The 16,645-nt window shown below is 46.4% G+C and overlaps 1 protein-coding gene across 2 annotated transcripts in view; it reads left to right on the forward strand.

The window, feature by feature from the left end:
* Window positions 1-16,645, forward strand: part of TRAK2 (trafficking kinesin protein 2) — a 47,347-nt gene that overhangs the window by 22,319 nt on the left and 8,383 nt on the right. For both annotated transcript variants that reach the window (XM_081210295.1, XM_081210296.1), the window contains 7 exons: window positions 249-327; window positions 1,855-1,985; window positions 2,924-2,998; window positions 3,934-4,071; window positions 6,503-6,579; window positions 8,511-8,714; window positions 10,620-10,924. In XM_081210295.1, coding sequence (XP_081066421.1) covers window positions 249-327; window positions 1,855-1,985; window positions 2,924-2,998; window positions 3,934-4,071; window positions 6,503-6,579; window positions 8,511-8,714; window positions 10,620-10,924 — 1,009 coding nt within the window. The remainder of the gene's footprint in view (window positions 1-248; window positions 328-1,854; window positions 1,986-2,923; window positions 2,999-3,933; window positions 4,072-6,502; window positions 6,580-8,510; window positions 8,715-10,619; window positions 10,925-16,645) is intronic.

Raw genomic sequence — 16,645 nt, forward strand, 5'->3', positions numbered from 1 at the left:
GTCAAGCCTCTGCTTAAAGACCTCCAAAGAAGGAGACTCCACCACACCCCTTGGCAGCAAATTCCACTGTCGAACAGTGAAGGAAGTGGCTTAAATGGAAACAAATGACACACTTAATTGCCAAATTCACAACATCTTAGGATATAGTGAACTTATTTTTGATCGGTCGGGGAATGGGTAGAGGAGAGAATCTATTTACATTCAGGGCTACCTTTAAAATTAATGAAGACTTCTGAATGTTTCTGAAGGCCTGCCATCTGAAGACTGAAACCATGACATATGAAGAGAAGGAGCAGCAGCTGGTCAGTGACTGTGTCAAAGAGATCAGTAAGTCTATAGGTGGTTTCTTCCCCTAGGAGTAAGAAAAATATTTTTATCTTTGAATATAAACTCATCAGCCACACTCCTATCTTTCCATGTCATAAATCTGTACAGTATAAGCAATTAGCCTTACTAGCATTGAGCTCCCTTAAAGATGTTAAGTTTTCTAAACCTGCTGCATACGAGCCCAAGGATTCATAAAGCAAATTTTGACACAGGCAACAATGCAAATACACTTCTGTAAAGAAACATGAAAAAGTATAAATGTAAATAGCAGAAAATTTATACCATGTTGTAAAATAGTTTCTCACTGGTCTAAACAGATTACTGTTTGAATTTCTGTCTCCTGTAAAGCTGGTACATTTTTGTTTTTTCCCCCCCAAACCTCTTTCTTTCTCTAATGAAGGCATGATATTCCAGATCATTTTCTAATCTCTCATGTTTAGCAGTCATAATATTTTTCTAAAAGTTTTCAACTAACATTTTTGATGCTTTAATACAGTTTGCAATTGGTTCTGTCTTAACGAGTAGAATACCATCTTTAATGCAAGCCCAGGAATTACTATATTATTCTTGGCTCCCTTGAAACTTTGTAGGTGAGATATGGGGTTTTCAAAAACTTTGAATTCTAACATCATCTAAATAAAAGAGCCACTTCTCAACAACCTTTCTAGCTTTTAGTTGTTCTCATCCAGTTATAGCAAATAATCTCTGCTATGTAACATACTGATGAGAATCCTTTTTAAAGTGGCCTTTTTCAAAACAGACACACAAACTTAAAGATCTTGTAGAACTCCAGGTTTGCTTTACCAATATCAGTTTCTCAATTCTGCACATACATACCTAGAACAAACCTACGAAAGAATTTTATGTATTACCGACCTGATGTTTCTAATTACCTACCTAGCTATCAAAATGAGCTACAGGGTTGTGTGTGACTTCCCCGCGTCCCTTAATGTCCCATAATGCCAGCCTTAATGTGGTCAAGACTGGAATCTGAACAAATCTTGTGTTAACTAGTATTTGCAAGGTTGTTGAAACAATGGTATGATGCTGATATCAAAATTCCAGTTAGTGTTAGCTATGACTAAGGCCAGTGCTGCTGTAAGAAGCAGAATCTAGAACACCTGGGCTGGAGTAAGGATGGTTGCCATCTTGCCGTGGGTGTCAACTGTTGAGCCCTGCTGGCAGATGACTGCACAAGGACAACAGTTAGCACAACAGAGCTTTCCCTCTCCTCCTCCTGCCAAAATTGGCTTGATGGGGAGAACCCCCAGAACAGCATGCAGGAGCAGAGAGGGGGGATAATACTGTCTGGGGAACTTGCACTGATGATGACCAAGCTGCTGGAATGAATTCCTCCCTTGATTGCTTTTTTTACTATTTGGATGCTTCTGGCTTTTGCTGCTGTTTCGTTACGATTCCCCACCCCCCACAACAACTTAGGTTTGCGAAAGCCTTATTATGTTATTTTAGTATGGGCAGTACTTAGTTATTTCCTTGACTTACCATGTATTGTGCTGCATATTTTAGGGGAAACGAATGCTCAGATAGCAAGAATGAGTGAGGAGCTGGCAAGGAAGAATGAAGAGCTGCTTCAGTACCAGGAAGAGATCTCATCCCTCTTGTCCCAGATTGTTGATCTTCAGCATAAAATTAAAGAGGTTTGTGTGCTCATAGACTAGAGCAGGGATGGGGAACATTTGGTCCATGGGCCAGTTTAGGCTTGTCAGGTCTCTGGCCTGCAAAGAGGTTTTTCCCCAGCCACACTCACCTCTCCCACACCTGACATCATATGATTTGGGGCAAGTTATCCCACAGGGACGCAGGTGGCGCTGTGGTCTAAACCACTGAACCTAGGGCTTCCCAATCGGAAGGTCGGCGGTTCGAATCCCCGCGATGGGGTGAGCTCCTGTTGCTCAGTCCCTGCTCCTGCCAGCCTAGCAGTTCGAAAGCATGTCAAAGTGCAAGTAGATAAATAGGTACCGCTCCGGCAGGAAGGTAAACGGTGTTTCCATGCGCAGCTCTGGTTTCGCCAGAAGCGGCTTAATCATGCTGGCCACATGACCCGGAAAAACCGTCTGCAGACAAACGTCAGCTCCCTTGGCCAGTAAAGCGAGATGAGCTCTGCAACCCCAGAGTCATTCGCAACTGGACTTAACTGTCAGGGGTCCTTTACCTTTTTATCCCACACTAGCAGGGCAATAATTGGGAAGGTACTGCTGATGGTTCCATTTGAGGTCACCAAATGGAGGTCCTTCCAGGAACCAGCTCCATTCGGGAACTCCCAAGTGGAATTGGTCGCTGTTGAATGGGTTCTTTACAGCTGTTGCTTGAATTCAAGCTGGGGCTGCAAAAGAGAACTGTGAGCACAATTTAAGTGCTTCTTCAAAGTTCAGTCACCTGTCAAATGACATAAGGTGAAAGGTTGGGGTAGTAAAAAGTGATCTGTAGAGGGTAGGCCAGTTCTGGTTCTGGTCTGCCAGTCAGATCCAGTTTGCCACCATTGATGGGGGGGGCAGTTCCTTGTGCTAAATGATTGTTACTTCCAATAATATTCTGGAAAGGAAGGCTGAAATAATCATCTTCTGTGTTCCCTCAGCATGTAATTGAAAAGGAAGAGTTGAAATTGCACCTACAAGCTTCCAAAGATGCCCAGAGACAGCTGACAGCAGAGGTATTGATCTTTGTACTTTCACATTTGAAAAGTGAGGAGGGAAGGAGAAAGGAGAATATGAACTGTCTTCTGCTGTGAAAAACACTCAGCAGTGTGGGTGGTTGGGTAGAAAATGTTGAATATTTGATGGAATTTTTTTCATACCCCAAATATTGGCTGCAGTTCAGCTTATTTTTATTTGACCTGCGTTGAATAGGCAAAGTTCCCTCATTTTACAGGTTGTGTAAATATCTCAGGAGTTTTTTCCAGTAATTAATACTGGAAAATAATTGACTAGGAAAAAAATCAATAGAGGATACTTAATATGTTAAATTTAAGCAAATTGAAAGCAGCCCTTCCCTTATATTGCTTAAGTTTTAAGGGAAAATAAAAGTACTGAAGGCATGTCAACATATTGATTTTAATATGTCCAAAGAACTGTGGATTAAGGAAAAAAATATTTCCCTGATATAGATATCTTAAAAAGTTAATTTTGAAATTGCCTAGTCTGACTGATATGTGTTTTTTATGTTTCTGATAATTTTATGAAACAAATTGTTGTTAAAATGGAAGAATTCCCACATAAAAATATAGCCGTCGGAAATTCCCCTTCAACTTTGAAGGAGGAAGCGATTCCTGAAAACAGCATGTTTAAACTTCAGATTTCCTTGCTGCTAAAAAGCCCTTTTATGCCATTTGCCTTGACACCTGTAAAGAAGAAAATTAGGAACATGCCCCTACTTAGACAAAGCAAGAGACATTAAGTCGGAGCCCTGGATTCTGAAGTGTTGGGTGACGCTTTGGTTTTTTTTAGGGGTATCATTTTTGTGCTGTTCTCTGCACATACCGAAGTGGAATGCAATAATATTTCCTTGGCTTACGTGCGATTCCCCCCTCCTCTTCAGTAGCTTTGTTCTTTCTGACTACCAAATGACTGACATTTTGTGTTCTTCCAGCTGCATGACTTGCAAGAGCGGAGTGCAGAGTGTCTGGGGATGTTGCATGAATCTCAGGAAGAAGCAAAGGGGCTTCGCAGCAAAGCCAGCCACGCCGCCCTTCTCTGCCGCCCACAGTCATGCGGAGCCTTTCCTGTGGTAACTCAACAAGGCTTTTCTTTGATACCGGCAGCTGGTTCTAAGTAACATGAAACCTCAAGGGCAAACTTGAACCGTGACTGTCCTTGTCCCTTCAAGAGAGCTGCCAGTTTGCTCAGGGATCTAATGGTCTCCACTTCTGCCATGCTATGATTCCATCTTTTAAATTTAGCCTTCCGCTTTTGTCATTTCTAAAGAGAGCTTCCCCCGACGTCTCCTCCGTTGTTCAGTGTTTGCCATCATGGATCACACCACACAAACCAGCTGGAAGAGGAGGAAGGCGCTACCGCATGTTCTGCTGAAATATGCAGACTCCTTGTTGAAGCTAGGCAGTTTCTGGAAGGGAGATGTCCTGAGATGTCCACCTAAGATTTAATGGTGAAAGCAGGGGTGTAAATGTACCATTTACCCGCAAATGGACGCGGGTGGCGCTGTGGGTAAAACCTCAGTGCCTAGGGCTTGCCGATCACATGGTCAGCGGCTCGAATCCCCGCGGCAGGGTGAGCTCCCATCTTTCGGTCCCTGCTCCTGCCCACCTAGCAGTTCGAAAGCACCCCTAAGTGCAAGTAGATAAATAGGTACCGCTTTATAGTGGGAAGGTAAACGGCTTTTCCGTGTGCTGCGCTGGTGGCGGCTCGCCAGAGCAGCTTCGTCACGCTGGCCACGTGACCCAGAAGTGTCTCCGGACAGCGCTGGCCCCCGGCATCTTAAGTGAGATGGGCGCACAACCCTAGAGTCGGACACGACTGGCCCGTACGGGCAGGGGTACCTAAATGTACCATAAATAAAAACAAGACAATTCTGCACAAGGAGGCTTTTGACATTTCTAGTATACATCAGCCTTAGTTTGTGGACTTCTTGTAAGGAGTGAAATGATTGCTTTGCTCCTCCCTAGGGACCTTGCATTCATGCTTAAGGCATGATGGTTTTTCTCAGTGTGGCCCATAGGTCACTGTCATTCTGGTATCATGGTTCACTCTTTCCATAAAACATTTAGCAGAAGGACTCCAAGAAAGGTTGCTTCTTCAGTCCCAGCAGTGCAGTCTAGAATCTGGGACTTTTGTTCCGGGCTTTGCATCCTCATTACAGCATTATTACTCTCCCCTCACCCATCAGGGAGACTTTTCAGCCAATCACTTAGTGACCTCTGTGCCTGTTTTTTTCGCCTTCTCCTGTTCCATCGTCAGAGGGAGGAAGCAGGAATAGATACCCCCAACTGATCTTTAGTCATCTGTTTGTCAAGGATGACTGTGGGAAAAGCAGCTGCTTCATTTTTCCTCCTTATCTCTTTTTGTCAAGGAAAAAAAAAACTACACAGCATGGTCATCTGAGACTGTGTTGTATTTAGCCTTTAGTGGTAACTGGTCACAGTTGTGCACACAAAATAAAGAAGGAGTTACTAGAATAGCATGTGGCTAGAAAGAATGTGCAAACTTTGAAAGGATGCTTAATAAAACTTTTGGATAATTATTTATTCAGGCTTTATTCCATGTACATATTGTGATTATTTCCCACTTGTCTGCCTAGTAAGGTCTCAGTGTTATGCCTTGCTGACTACTGTAGAGTCAGAACTTAACATTTTAAAAGCATTTGTTTTGAGCAAGGATCCTATGAAATACTTCTTCCTATGCAGAAACAGCTAATTTGCTGTTAGGAATGACTTAATTCCTTCGTTAATGTTGGGAAATTTCTCATTGCAACTGAATTACGGAAATTCAGCAATAAACATATACATTTCTGACCTCAGACTTGGCACAATAGTTAACTTCAGCATCCAGATTTTACAGAACCACAATGGTGTTACAGTTCTGAACCATTTTAAATATAACTTGATTCTTGATCCACAACTTGTTAGTTTAGTTTCCTTTGGCTTCCCTGGTTCTGTTAGCAACCTCAGTCTTGTTCATAGTGAATTCTCACTGAAGCCAGCCATAAGTATGGTGGATTTTTTTTCTGGAGGGAATGTTGAAATGAGAACATATTGATTCATTACTTAGAATAAAGGGATATTTATTGTGTCCTATCTGGGTATAGGGAACATACCCTAGAAAGTTACGTTGCTGAAGCTTCTCAATTACTCTGCAGAGAAAGTTGTTTTTTCTACCTTAATATCTCCCTTTCTAAATAACCAATAGGAACGTCTCTTTTAGTAAAACAGTCTCTAATGACCGAGTGGTAGAGGGGTATTAAAAACAAGAATGACTCACCTAGCCCTTAGAGATGAGATGGATGACTCCAGAAAAGGATCCAGACTTGATACTTAGCTCCAAGAAGGCAGTAAATACGTGCACGCACACACACAAAAATGTAGTATAGAAAGCCACTTTAAATTAATCCCTTCATTTTCTTAATGTGGTCAGCCTGAGCAAAGAAAACGTGTGTTTTCAATTCTTACTTGGCCATTAAACACCAATATCTGCTTGACTTTAAGGAGTCTTTGGCAGCAGAGATTGAGGGAACAATGCGAAGAGAGCTGAGTCTGGATGAGGAATCCCTCTCTAAGCAAAAGTAAGTGCAGCTCTTGTTTTTTCTACCCTTAATGCATTTTGACATGTCATAGTCGGTTCTGGAGGCTCCATTTTCTTTGTCTTTAAATACTGAAGCATTTGAGAAACCAGCATTCTCCATATGCATTGCATGGTCATACGACATCAGCAGCTGTGACGAAATTATTTTTATGCACATTTGAGTACAAAGTTGTTTCAGAATTCATATCATAATTTCTTCTTGAAATTCCTTCTTGACCAGTATTTTAGGGCTTTAACATCATATCCTAGTTTATTTTTAATTCATATTAAACTCTAAAAGATTCCGTAAAACATAGAGGTGAAAGAAGTTGTCATTTATTTCTAGTAACTTTAAGGTCTGCACCAAAAAAAAAGCAAAGAATTCACCGCCGGAGCTTTAATCCTCCTGAAATCTTTTAAAAGTACATTTCACTGCTAGCTGAGGAAGTTATGGATCCCATACCCCCCTTCCCAGCTATTCTCATCTCTGTATAATAATATCTAAGGCCTCTTTTTATGTGATGGTGGTGGTCACTTAACCGTAGGTGGTCCTGCACTGCTTATGTAACCCTAGTAATGCAAGGTTATTTGGCACGCAGCAACTACCACATCCCCAATGTAACACAAGAATCGGGTGTGAGTGCAGTCCAAAATGCAGCAAAAGTCGGAGTGGTGATGTGGGGAAACACATAATAATAATAATAATAATAATAATAATAATAATAATTTATTTATACCCCATCCATCTGGCTGGGCCCCTCCAGCCACTCCGGGTGGCTTCCAACAAAACACTAAAATACAATAACCTTTTAAAACACTAAAATACAATAACCTATTCTCACAAAAGAATATCTACAGAAAAATATATTTAAATTTAGGAACGCAATAGGCAAGTCTTTTCCTCCATAATATCCTACAATTTGCAGCCGACTAGAACTCAGGGTTGTTGGCACTTCTTGAGTGCTCCATGGATAGCTTTGTACAGTGGTGCCTCGCAAGACGAAAATAATCTGTTCCGCGAGTCTCTTCGTCTTGCGGTTTTTTCGTCTTGCGAAGCAACCCTATTAGCGGCTTAGCGCTATTAGTGGTTTAGCGGATTAGCGGCTATTAAAGGCTTAGCGGCTAAAAGGCTATTAGCGGCTTAGGGGCTCAGAAAAAGGGGGGGGAAGCGGAAAAAATCGGAACACTCGCAAGACGTTTTCGTCTTGCAAAGCAAGCCCATAGGGAAATTTGTCTTGCGAAGCAGCTCAAAAACGGAAAACCCTTTCATCCAGCGGGTTTTCCGTCTTGCGAGGCATTCGTCTTGCGGGGCACCACTGTATTTCTGTTGCAACTCTTCAAGTTTTGAAGACAGTGTGGCTTTGGCACTGCCGCTCCAAAAGCTTTTCCCCTGCTGCTTCTGTTTCACAGTGTTCACGATGCACTCTGAAGTTTCTTTACCTTATTGTAAGCCTTGCATTATTTTTCAAAGGCACAGTGGTAAATATTTTAATTAATAAGGATAAGGAATACCAACTGCACAGGTGTGGAAGGAGGAAGAAGTGGAAATGGTGCCAATCGTAGCAAAGGACACTCGATGGGGTACAGAAAGGGGATGGTAACGCCATCTGCAAAGAACTTGGGGAAAGGGGGCTAGCTGGCAAATGTGAGGACACACGAACCCCTGGGATGGCAGAAGCGGTAACTGAGAAATGAGGCTACTGGCCTGTGCAGGTGAAAAGATTGTGTACTATGGGGCGCAGTCCCTTTGGAGTTTGCACTTGTTTGGGGGCTTTTTCACAAAATGACTGCTCTGGAAGTTAAGCTTTATATTATTTAGAATTCTAGCAAATCATATTTAGCCACACATGGAACGACTTTCCCTATCTGCTTGGTCAGAATTTCAATGGTTTTCTGTGTCCGTTATCGGTCGGTCTTTCTTTTTTCTTTCAGGGTTCAACAGAAGCGCATATTTGATACTGTCAGAGTTGCCAACGTTGCCCGTGGCCGTTCCGCTTTGTGTCCTGCCCCGCTACCCATTCCAGGGTCAAATCGCTCAAGTGTTGTCATGACGGCAAAGCCTTTCCATTCTGACTTGAGGCAGGTGGAAGGAAAGACGACTCCGTCTCAGAAGACCAGCTCAGAGAACCTTTCCAAGTAAGAAGTCATATCCACCAGCACTGATTTCACTTCCCTGGGTGCAATTGCTTATGTAGCCAAATCAGTACAATCCATGCGCAAGAAGGATGTTAGCAGCCTGCTTGGGGGGGATCCTGAGGTTTGCAGAGGTCTTTTTTTAAAAAAAAAATGCTAAACAAAACCAAACAAACCCCAAAAGGGTGGGAAGCCACAACTCAACTCAGCCCAATGAGAATTGAACTTGCTTAGTGTAGATAGAATGAACTTGTTGGGGGGAGAGTTACTATTATCATGTTGTTGTTGTTTAGTCGTTTAGTCGTGTCCGACTCTTCATGACCCCATGGACCAGAGCACGCCAGGCACTCCTGTCTTCCACTGCCTCCCGTAGTTTGGCAGTTTGGTCAAACTCATGTTGGTAGCTTCAAGAACACTGTCCAACCAACTCATCCTCTGTCGTCCCCTTCTCCTTGTGCCCTCCATCTTTCCCAAAATCAGGGTCTTTTCCAGGGAGTCTTCTCTTCTCATGAGGTGGCCAAAGTACTGGAGCCTCAACTTCACGATCTGTCCTTCCAGTGAGCACTCAGGGCTGATTTCCTTAAGAATGGAGAGGTTTGATCTTCTTGCAGTCCATGGCACTCTCAAGAGTCTCCTCCAGCACCGTAATTCAAAAGCATCAATTCTTTGGCAACCAGCCTTCTTTATGGTCCAGCTCTCACTTCCATACATCACTACTGGGGAAACAATAGCTTTAACTATACGGACCTTTGTTAGTAAGGTGATGTCTCTGCTTTTTAAGATGCTGTCTAGGTTTCTATTATCATAGGTAACACTAAAATGTACGGATCTACCGCCACCCACCGGCCATTCCTGTTTTAACACAATTATTTTATTTGTGTGTACAAACTTGTAATTCCTGTGAGAACCCTAACCTGGTATGTTGTAAACAGACATTTAAAAAAACAACAACCCAAACCCTCAAAGCAGTAAATGCAAGATGAATAAAACAACTCGGTGGAACAAACCCATTAGCAATGGAGCACTGAAGGCAGTTAAAACAGGGAAGTAGTCACGGGCTACAATTATTGTATGGCAGAAGGGAGTTCATTCAGTAGGGAGTATGGTTGAGCAACAAAGAGGAAGACCATTTTGATTCTTCTGCACAGACTTCCTTGGTGGTGGGCATGCTATTCTCAAGCCTGCATCCATTCTTGATGGAAAGCTCTGTTTTCTCCTGTGAAATGATGACATTCCAATGTTGCAGAGAGAACTTCGCACCCATACTAGATGAAGTTTCGTGCAAATTACTACCGGTAGAGTAGCACCACTAATTAAGCCCATAGTAACAACTGGTGTTAAATGTGGTTTTCAACTGCACCCATCTACTATATATTTTGGAAAGTTTTTTCTCTACTTGCTATGCAATTGGACATTTTAACCAAAGTGGCTCATGAGATAAAGGAGTAGATTTTCATCTCATCTTGGGAGAAGGGAAACTGTCAAGCTCCTTTGTTATTTTTGCTGTTGGATGTCATGAACATGTAATGTTATAGTTACAGTTTCGTATGCTTTTATACTTGTTGTTGTCTTATTATGTTGTTATTAAGTTGTTTTGCTGTGTTTGATTTCAAAATGCATTTCTGTTTCCTTTGTTGTAAGCCACTTTGAGTGTGATTCTTTTTGTGGAAAATCAGCATACAAATAAAATGAATGATCTCTGGGCACCAGTTTCAATCTAAATAGCAGACAGAACCTTTCAAAACTGCCCTGATTTCAAAACTGCCCTGATTTTTTGGTTTCCTAGAATTCAGAGCAATGCTAGGTACAAGGCATCTATAAAGTGAAGTTGACAGACTATATATTGACCTCTCTTCTATTTGCGAAGAGATAAGAGATAATAACATTTTGTATTTTTTGTACTTTCAGCAGGGAAGCTCAAAAACTCAGCCATCCTGGCATCCCTGGACAAAACGACTTAGCCACTGCTCTACACAGACTTTCCCTCCGTCGGCAGAACTACTTGAGCGAAAAGCAGTTCTTTGAAGAGGAATGGGAGCGCCAGATGTCTTTGCTGACTGACCAGAAAGAAGAATTTAGTGGCTGTAGCACCCCAGTGGAGAGCTGCCTTTCATTGGGGAGCAGTACAGAACTGACTGATTTCTCTGGTACCTCCAGCAACAGCTTACGTTCCCTCCTCCCAGACAAACTGCAGATTGTCAAACCCCTTGAAGGTAAGGTGAAGACAGTCTCTGCTCTCTCCCTCTCCAATGAAAACAGCTCTTCCCTGTTTAGTCGTTTAGTCGTGTCCGACTCTTCGTGACCCCATGGACCAGAGCACGCCAGGCACTCCTGTCCTCCACTGCCTCTCGCGGTTTGGTCAAACTCATGCTGGTAGTTTTGAGAACACTGTCCAGCCATCTTGTCCTCTGCCGTCCCCTTCTCCTTGTGCCCTCAATCTTTCCCAACATCAGGGTCTTTTCCAGGGAGTCTTCTCTTCTCATGAGGTGGCCAAAGTATTGGAGCCTCAGCTTCAAGATCTGTCCTTCCAGTGAGCACTCAGGGCTGATTTCCTTAAGAATGGATAGGTTTGATCTTCTTGCAGTCCATGGCACTCTCAAGAGTCTCCTCCAGCACCATAATTCAAAAGCATCAATTCTTCGGTGATCAGCCTTCTTTATGGTCCAGCTCTCACTTCCATACATCACTACTGGGGAAACAATAGCTTTAACTATACAGACCTTTGTTGGCAAGGTGATGTCTCTGCTTTTTAAGATGCTGTCTAGGTTTGCCATCACTTTTCTCCCAAGGAGCAGGTGTCTTTTAAAATCTCTCACTGCCCCCATTTCTTCCCCTTCTATTTGCCAGGAGGTGATGGGCCCAGTGGCCACGATCTTCATTTTTTTGATGTTGAGCTTCAGACCTATATAGGGACGTGTGTAATAAAGACAATAGAAATAGACCTGGGTTCAAATCTTAGATTTCCAGTCACTGACATGGCCTGAGCCAGGTTGTCTTCTCCCAGAAAACTCTTCTGTTATCAGGCTGGGTTGCTGGTTAAGCATGCTTGACATCGGAAGGCTCCACAGGAACAGCTTGCTCCCCCTTTAGACTGCTGTTTATTCGAAGTGCATGCTGGAGACAGAAAGAACTTTTGCGTTAAAACATCGTTTGGCACAACTTACTTTTCATTGGCCTACCTGCAGCTGCTGATCTTTTCTGCATTGCTCTCCCCACCCCACCCCCATCCCATTTTATGGAAAACTGGGCACAGCCCTTAGGCTTACTTCCCTATCAGTAAAACAGAAGGAACAAGTTCTTACCTCATAGTGTTTGTGGGAACGAACAGCTAAAGAAATTTAATCATTTATGCTTGCTGAAATTTAACTGATTACCCAAAGTAGTTCTAACTATATTTATGCCATCGTCTCTCTCTTACATTTCTGTGTCAGGGGCAAATGTATCCTCTGTTTTAAAGTCAAATGTGAGTTAAACTTAATGCTATATTCTTTTTTCTGTGGATATTGTATTGTATAATATTTTTTTTTAATTCTTACTACTTCACCAAACCTTTATGAGGCATTACAAATATAGGCCATCATAAATCACCCATATACCCTGTTTCCCCCAAAGTAAGACATCCCCTGAAAATAAGACCCACTTCCAGTTTTGCCTCTCGCTGTAATATAAGGCCTCCCCCGAATATAAGGCCTCCCCGATAATAAGGCTACCCTGGAATATAAGGCCCCCAAAGCCTTATACCTTAAGGCGTTGTACCGTATACAGGTAATAAATTTCCTTTTTTTCTTCCTCTTTTTTTTTTTTTTTTTTTGGTTCAACAATAAATGTGTACCTGTCAGAGCTGCTTCCAGATCCTAGCTCACAGAGGATCACGCTAGCCAGCGATCATTAAGTAAAAGTCTTTATTGAATTACAGTTTCCATTCTCAACCTGCTGCGTGCAACTCTACGTCTAGTGGTTAGATCGGTGAAGCTCCGTCTGAGTCTCCGCCCCTTGTGCACCAACTTAATATCCTAGCCCTGCTCCACCTTTTCCGCCTGACTGTTCTCCTCTGGGTCCCTCTGCCCCCCGGGGTCTCTTCCTTCCGGGACGCTTCGGACGCTGACCCCCCAGACCCTTCTGCCTCCTTGCGCCGGGCTTTAGGACCTGGCTCCCTTTCCGGGCTGCCTACTGCGTCACTTTCCTGTGCATTTGAACTTGGCGCGCGCGCCCAACCTTCCACTTTCCGTCTGACCGTTTCTTCGCTCCCCGATGGAGGTGTGGCCACTCCTGACTCGTGCTCTCCCCCCTGTTGCGAGCTGCCAGCGCTTGATCCCTGGCGCCCTTCCTCTTCCCTGCTCTCTGGCGGTGACGCTGGTCCCGATTTCCAACTGCTCTCCTCTGATTCCCCTCTGGCTCTATCTTCCTGGGGTGTCCCCCTAGGCTCCCCCCTTGCCCTGGCCACTGGTGCTCCTTTCTGTGAATCTTCTGATTCACTGGAAAGACTCGGAGATCTCGGGTCGTCGTCATCACTCATCTTTTCTTCTGCCTCCTCCCCCTCGCTCTCTGTTTCCTCCCTTGCCCTTGCCTCTGCTCCTGAACCCCTGACATCGATCCCCCCCTCGAAGCCCCCTCTTCCCCCCTCCCCTCCTTCCGGTGCGGGAGCTGGGTGCTGCTGTGTCAGGGGGACGAATGTCGGATACAGTTCGCTTCCCGTGGCGGGCCTCCATCTGAAGTCTTCCGGTTCTTCCTCCCTGCTCTCGTCGACGACGGTCACCTCCGCTTCCATCTCTGTGCCGCCGTGCTCGAAACCTGGGTCGTCCCCGAAAACGTCCATGTCCGTCTCTCCCTCGCTTCCTCCTGGCGGCGTTGCTCGTCCTGGACCCTCCAGCCACTTTCTGCGCCACTGCTCCTCTGGTCTATCGTCCCACCAATACGAGGGTTCTGAGGCAGATCCCGAGGGTGACCCCTCCGGGGAACGGGCGTCTCGTATCGGTTCCTCCTCCGAGTCGAAACCTCGGAACGTGCTGGCTGAAAGCGTGGGCGTGAAAAGCCAGTCGTCGAAAAAGTCTTCTGGCATTGGCCTATGTGGGAAGAGGGCATGAAACTCTTCTTTGAGCAGAGGTTCGTCCAAAGTGTAGCCCGGCACCCAGCTGTTCGCCCTGGCCGGGGTGCCCTCCTTGGCGAGAAAGTATTCTACCCCCTCTTCCCCCCATCTGGAGTCCAAAATCTCCGTGACTTCGTTGATGCGCTCCTCCTGTGCCACTCCCGCGTGCCCGGTTCTGTCTCTGAGCGGACTCGGTGCCGTTCCTGGTTCCTGAAACCTGTGCGGTGCCTTGTAGGGAGTGAGCACCGATCTGTGGAACACCGGATGCATCCTGGAACCCTCCGGAAGCGCCAGCCTGAAAGCCACCGGGTTGACCTGCTCTTCGACTTGGTAGGGCCCCAGTTGCTTATGCCCTAGTTTCTTCTTGGCCAACGACCTGGCCGGCACTGCGTGGGCTGCTAACCAGACCCAGTCTCCCACATGGATCTCTTCTCCAACCCTTCTGTGTTTGTCCGCTTGTACCTTGTATGCGTGTTTGGCCAGCTCCAGGTGCCGCCGCAGCTGATCGTGGACCTCCTGCAACTCCGACGCGAACGCATCTGCTGTCTGCGGCTCCCCCTCCCCCATTCTTTCCAGTCCCGGGAAGGTTCTGGGGTGCCTCCCGTTGTTGGCGAAGAACGGCGTGACCCCCGTGGACACGTGCTTCGTGTTGTTGTAGGCGAACTCGGCGAGAGGCAGGTAATCCACCCACGTCGCAGGCTGTTGATTCGCGTAACATCTCAGGTACTGCTGCATGATGGCATTGACCCGCTCCGCTTGCCCGTTGGTCTGCGGGTGTTGCCGACGCCAGGTTGATCTTGACGTTCAGGAAGCCCATCAGCTTCTGCCAGAAATTCGAGATGAACTGTCGCCCTCGGTCGGACAGAATAGACCGCGGCAGACCGTGAACCTTGAACACGTGGTCTATGAACAGTTTGGCGGTTTGTTCCGCCGTGGCCACCTTAGCACACGGAATGAAATGTGCCATCTTGGAGAACAAGTCCACCACCACCAGCACGGCCGTCTTGCCCCTCGAGCTGGGCAGATCCGTGACAAAGTCCAGGGCCACTCTCTCCCATGGTTCGACCGGAGTTTGCAGCGGTTCCAACAGTCCGGCCGGCGGTCTGTGCACTGGTTTGGCCCTCTGGCAGGTGTCGCACCTCGCTACGTAATCCGCGACTTCCCCTCTCATTCCGGGCCACCAGAAGTCTCTGGCGACTAATTCCACCGTCTTCTCCTTGCCAAAGTGCCCGGCAGTGGGCGCGTCGTGCAGCTGCTGCAGTACCTTGGCGCGAAGTTCGTCTCCCGGCACGTAGATGGCCCCTTTACGGATGAGCAATCCATCTCGCAGCTGGAACTCGTCGGTCGCTGCCGTGCCCCTGTGCACCTCTGCCATCTTTGCTTGCGCGAAGGAATCATCCTGCAACGCTCTTCGCACCGCCTCCAGGCCGCAGCGCACGCCCACACTGTCGGTGCGAAGATGTGCATGGCGGCCGCTGGCGTTGCCTCCTCCAGATACTGTGGCTTACGGGAGAGAGCATCCGCCATGATGTTGGTGTCCCCCGGGACATACTCTATTCGGAAGTCGAAGTTCGCAAAGAACTCAGCCCAACGTATCTGCCTCTGGTTCAGGAACTGTGCCGTGCGCCAGTGCTCCAGATTCTTGTGGTCCGTGCAGACCTGCACGTGTGCTTGGCGCCGATCAGGAAGTGCCTCCACGCTTTGAATGCTGCATGAATGGCCAGCAACTCCCTGTCCCAGATGGTGTAGTTCTGTTCGGACTTGCTGAGCTTCCTGGAGTAAAACGCTCCCGGCCTCCAAACCCCCTGCGGGTCTTTCTGCAGCAGGACTGCTCCCACGGCTCTGTCCGAAGCGTCTGTCTCCACCCTCATCGGCCTGCTGGGGTTGACATGAAGCAGCTGCTCTTCCGACGCGAAGAGACGCTTGAGTGCCTGAAAGGACTGCTCCGCCTGCTCTGTCCAGATGAACTTCTTTTTCTTGGAGCTGAGCGTGTCCGTGATGGCCGCTGTCTGCATGGCAAAGCCTTTGATAAACTTGCGATAGAAATTCGCGAAGCCGACAAACCGTTGGACCTCCTTCCGGTTGCGTGGGCTTTTCCAATCCAACACTGCTCGAACCTTGGCGCTGTCCATGGCGAGCCCCTTGTCAGACAACTTGTAGCCCAGGAAATCCACCTCCGTCACGTCGAATTGGCACTTCTCCAGCTTGGCGTAAAGCCTATGCTGCTGTAGTCTGCTCAGCACTTCCTTGACGTGTCTGTCATGCTCCTGCTGCGATTCCGAAAAGATCAGGATGTCATCCAAGAAACAGACGCACGTCTTGTAGAGGAGCCCGGCCAACACGTGATGCATGAACGCTTGAAAAACGTGTGAGCCATTTTGCAATCCAAAAGGCATAACTCTATATTCGTAGGTGCCCAGGGGCATGAACATGGCTGTCTTCCACTCATCTCCTTCCCGCATGCGAATGAGGTTGTACGCCCCTCGCAGGTCCAACTTGGTGAACACGCTGCCCTTCCGTACCTTTGCGAGGAGGTCGTCGATTCGGGGCATGGGGAAGTCCGACGGCTTGGTCACACTGTTTAAGATGCGATAGTCCACTACAAGCCTTTTTTGGGGCGTGTCCCGCTTCTTAACAAAGAATACAGGACTACCCCCCGCTGCCTTGGACTCTCGGATGAAACCGCGCTCCAAATTATGATCTATGAACTCTTTGAGTTCCTGCAGTTCGTCCTCAGACATGGAATACAGCTTCCCTTTGGGCAGCGCCGCCCCCGGCAGCAGGTCAATTTTGCAGTCATATGGTCTGTGGGGGGGTAGCCTGTCTGCCTCCTTCTCGCAGAAAACCT

The sequence above is a fragment of the Podarcis bocagei genome, assembly GCF_964188305.1.
Source record: "Podarcis bocagei genome assembly, chromosome: 1".
Taxonomy (NCBI): Eukaryota; Metazoa; Chordata; class Lepidosauria; order Squamata; family Lacertidae; genus Podarcis; species Podarcis bocagei.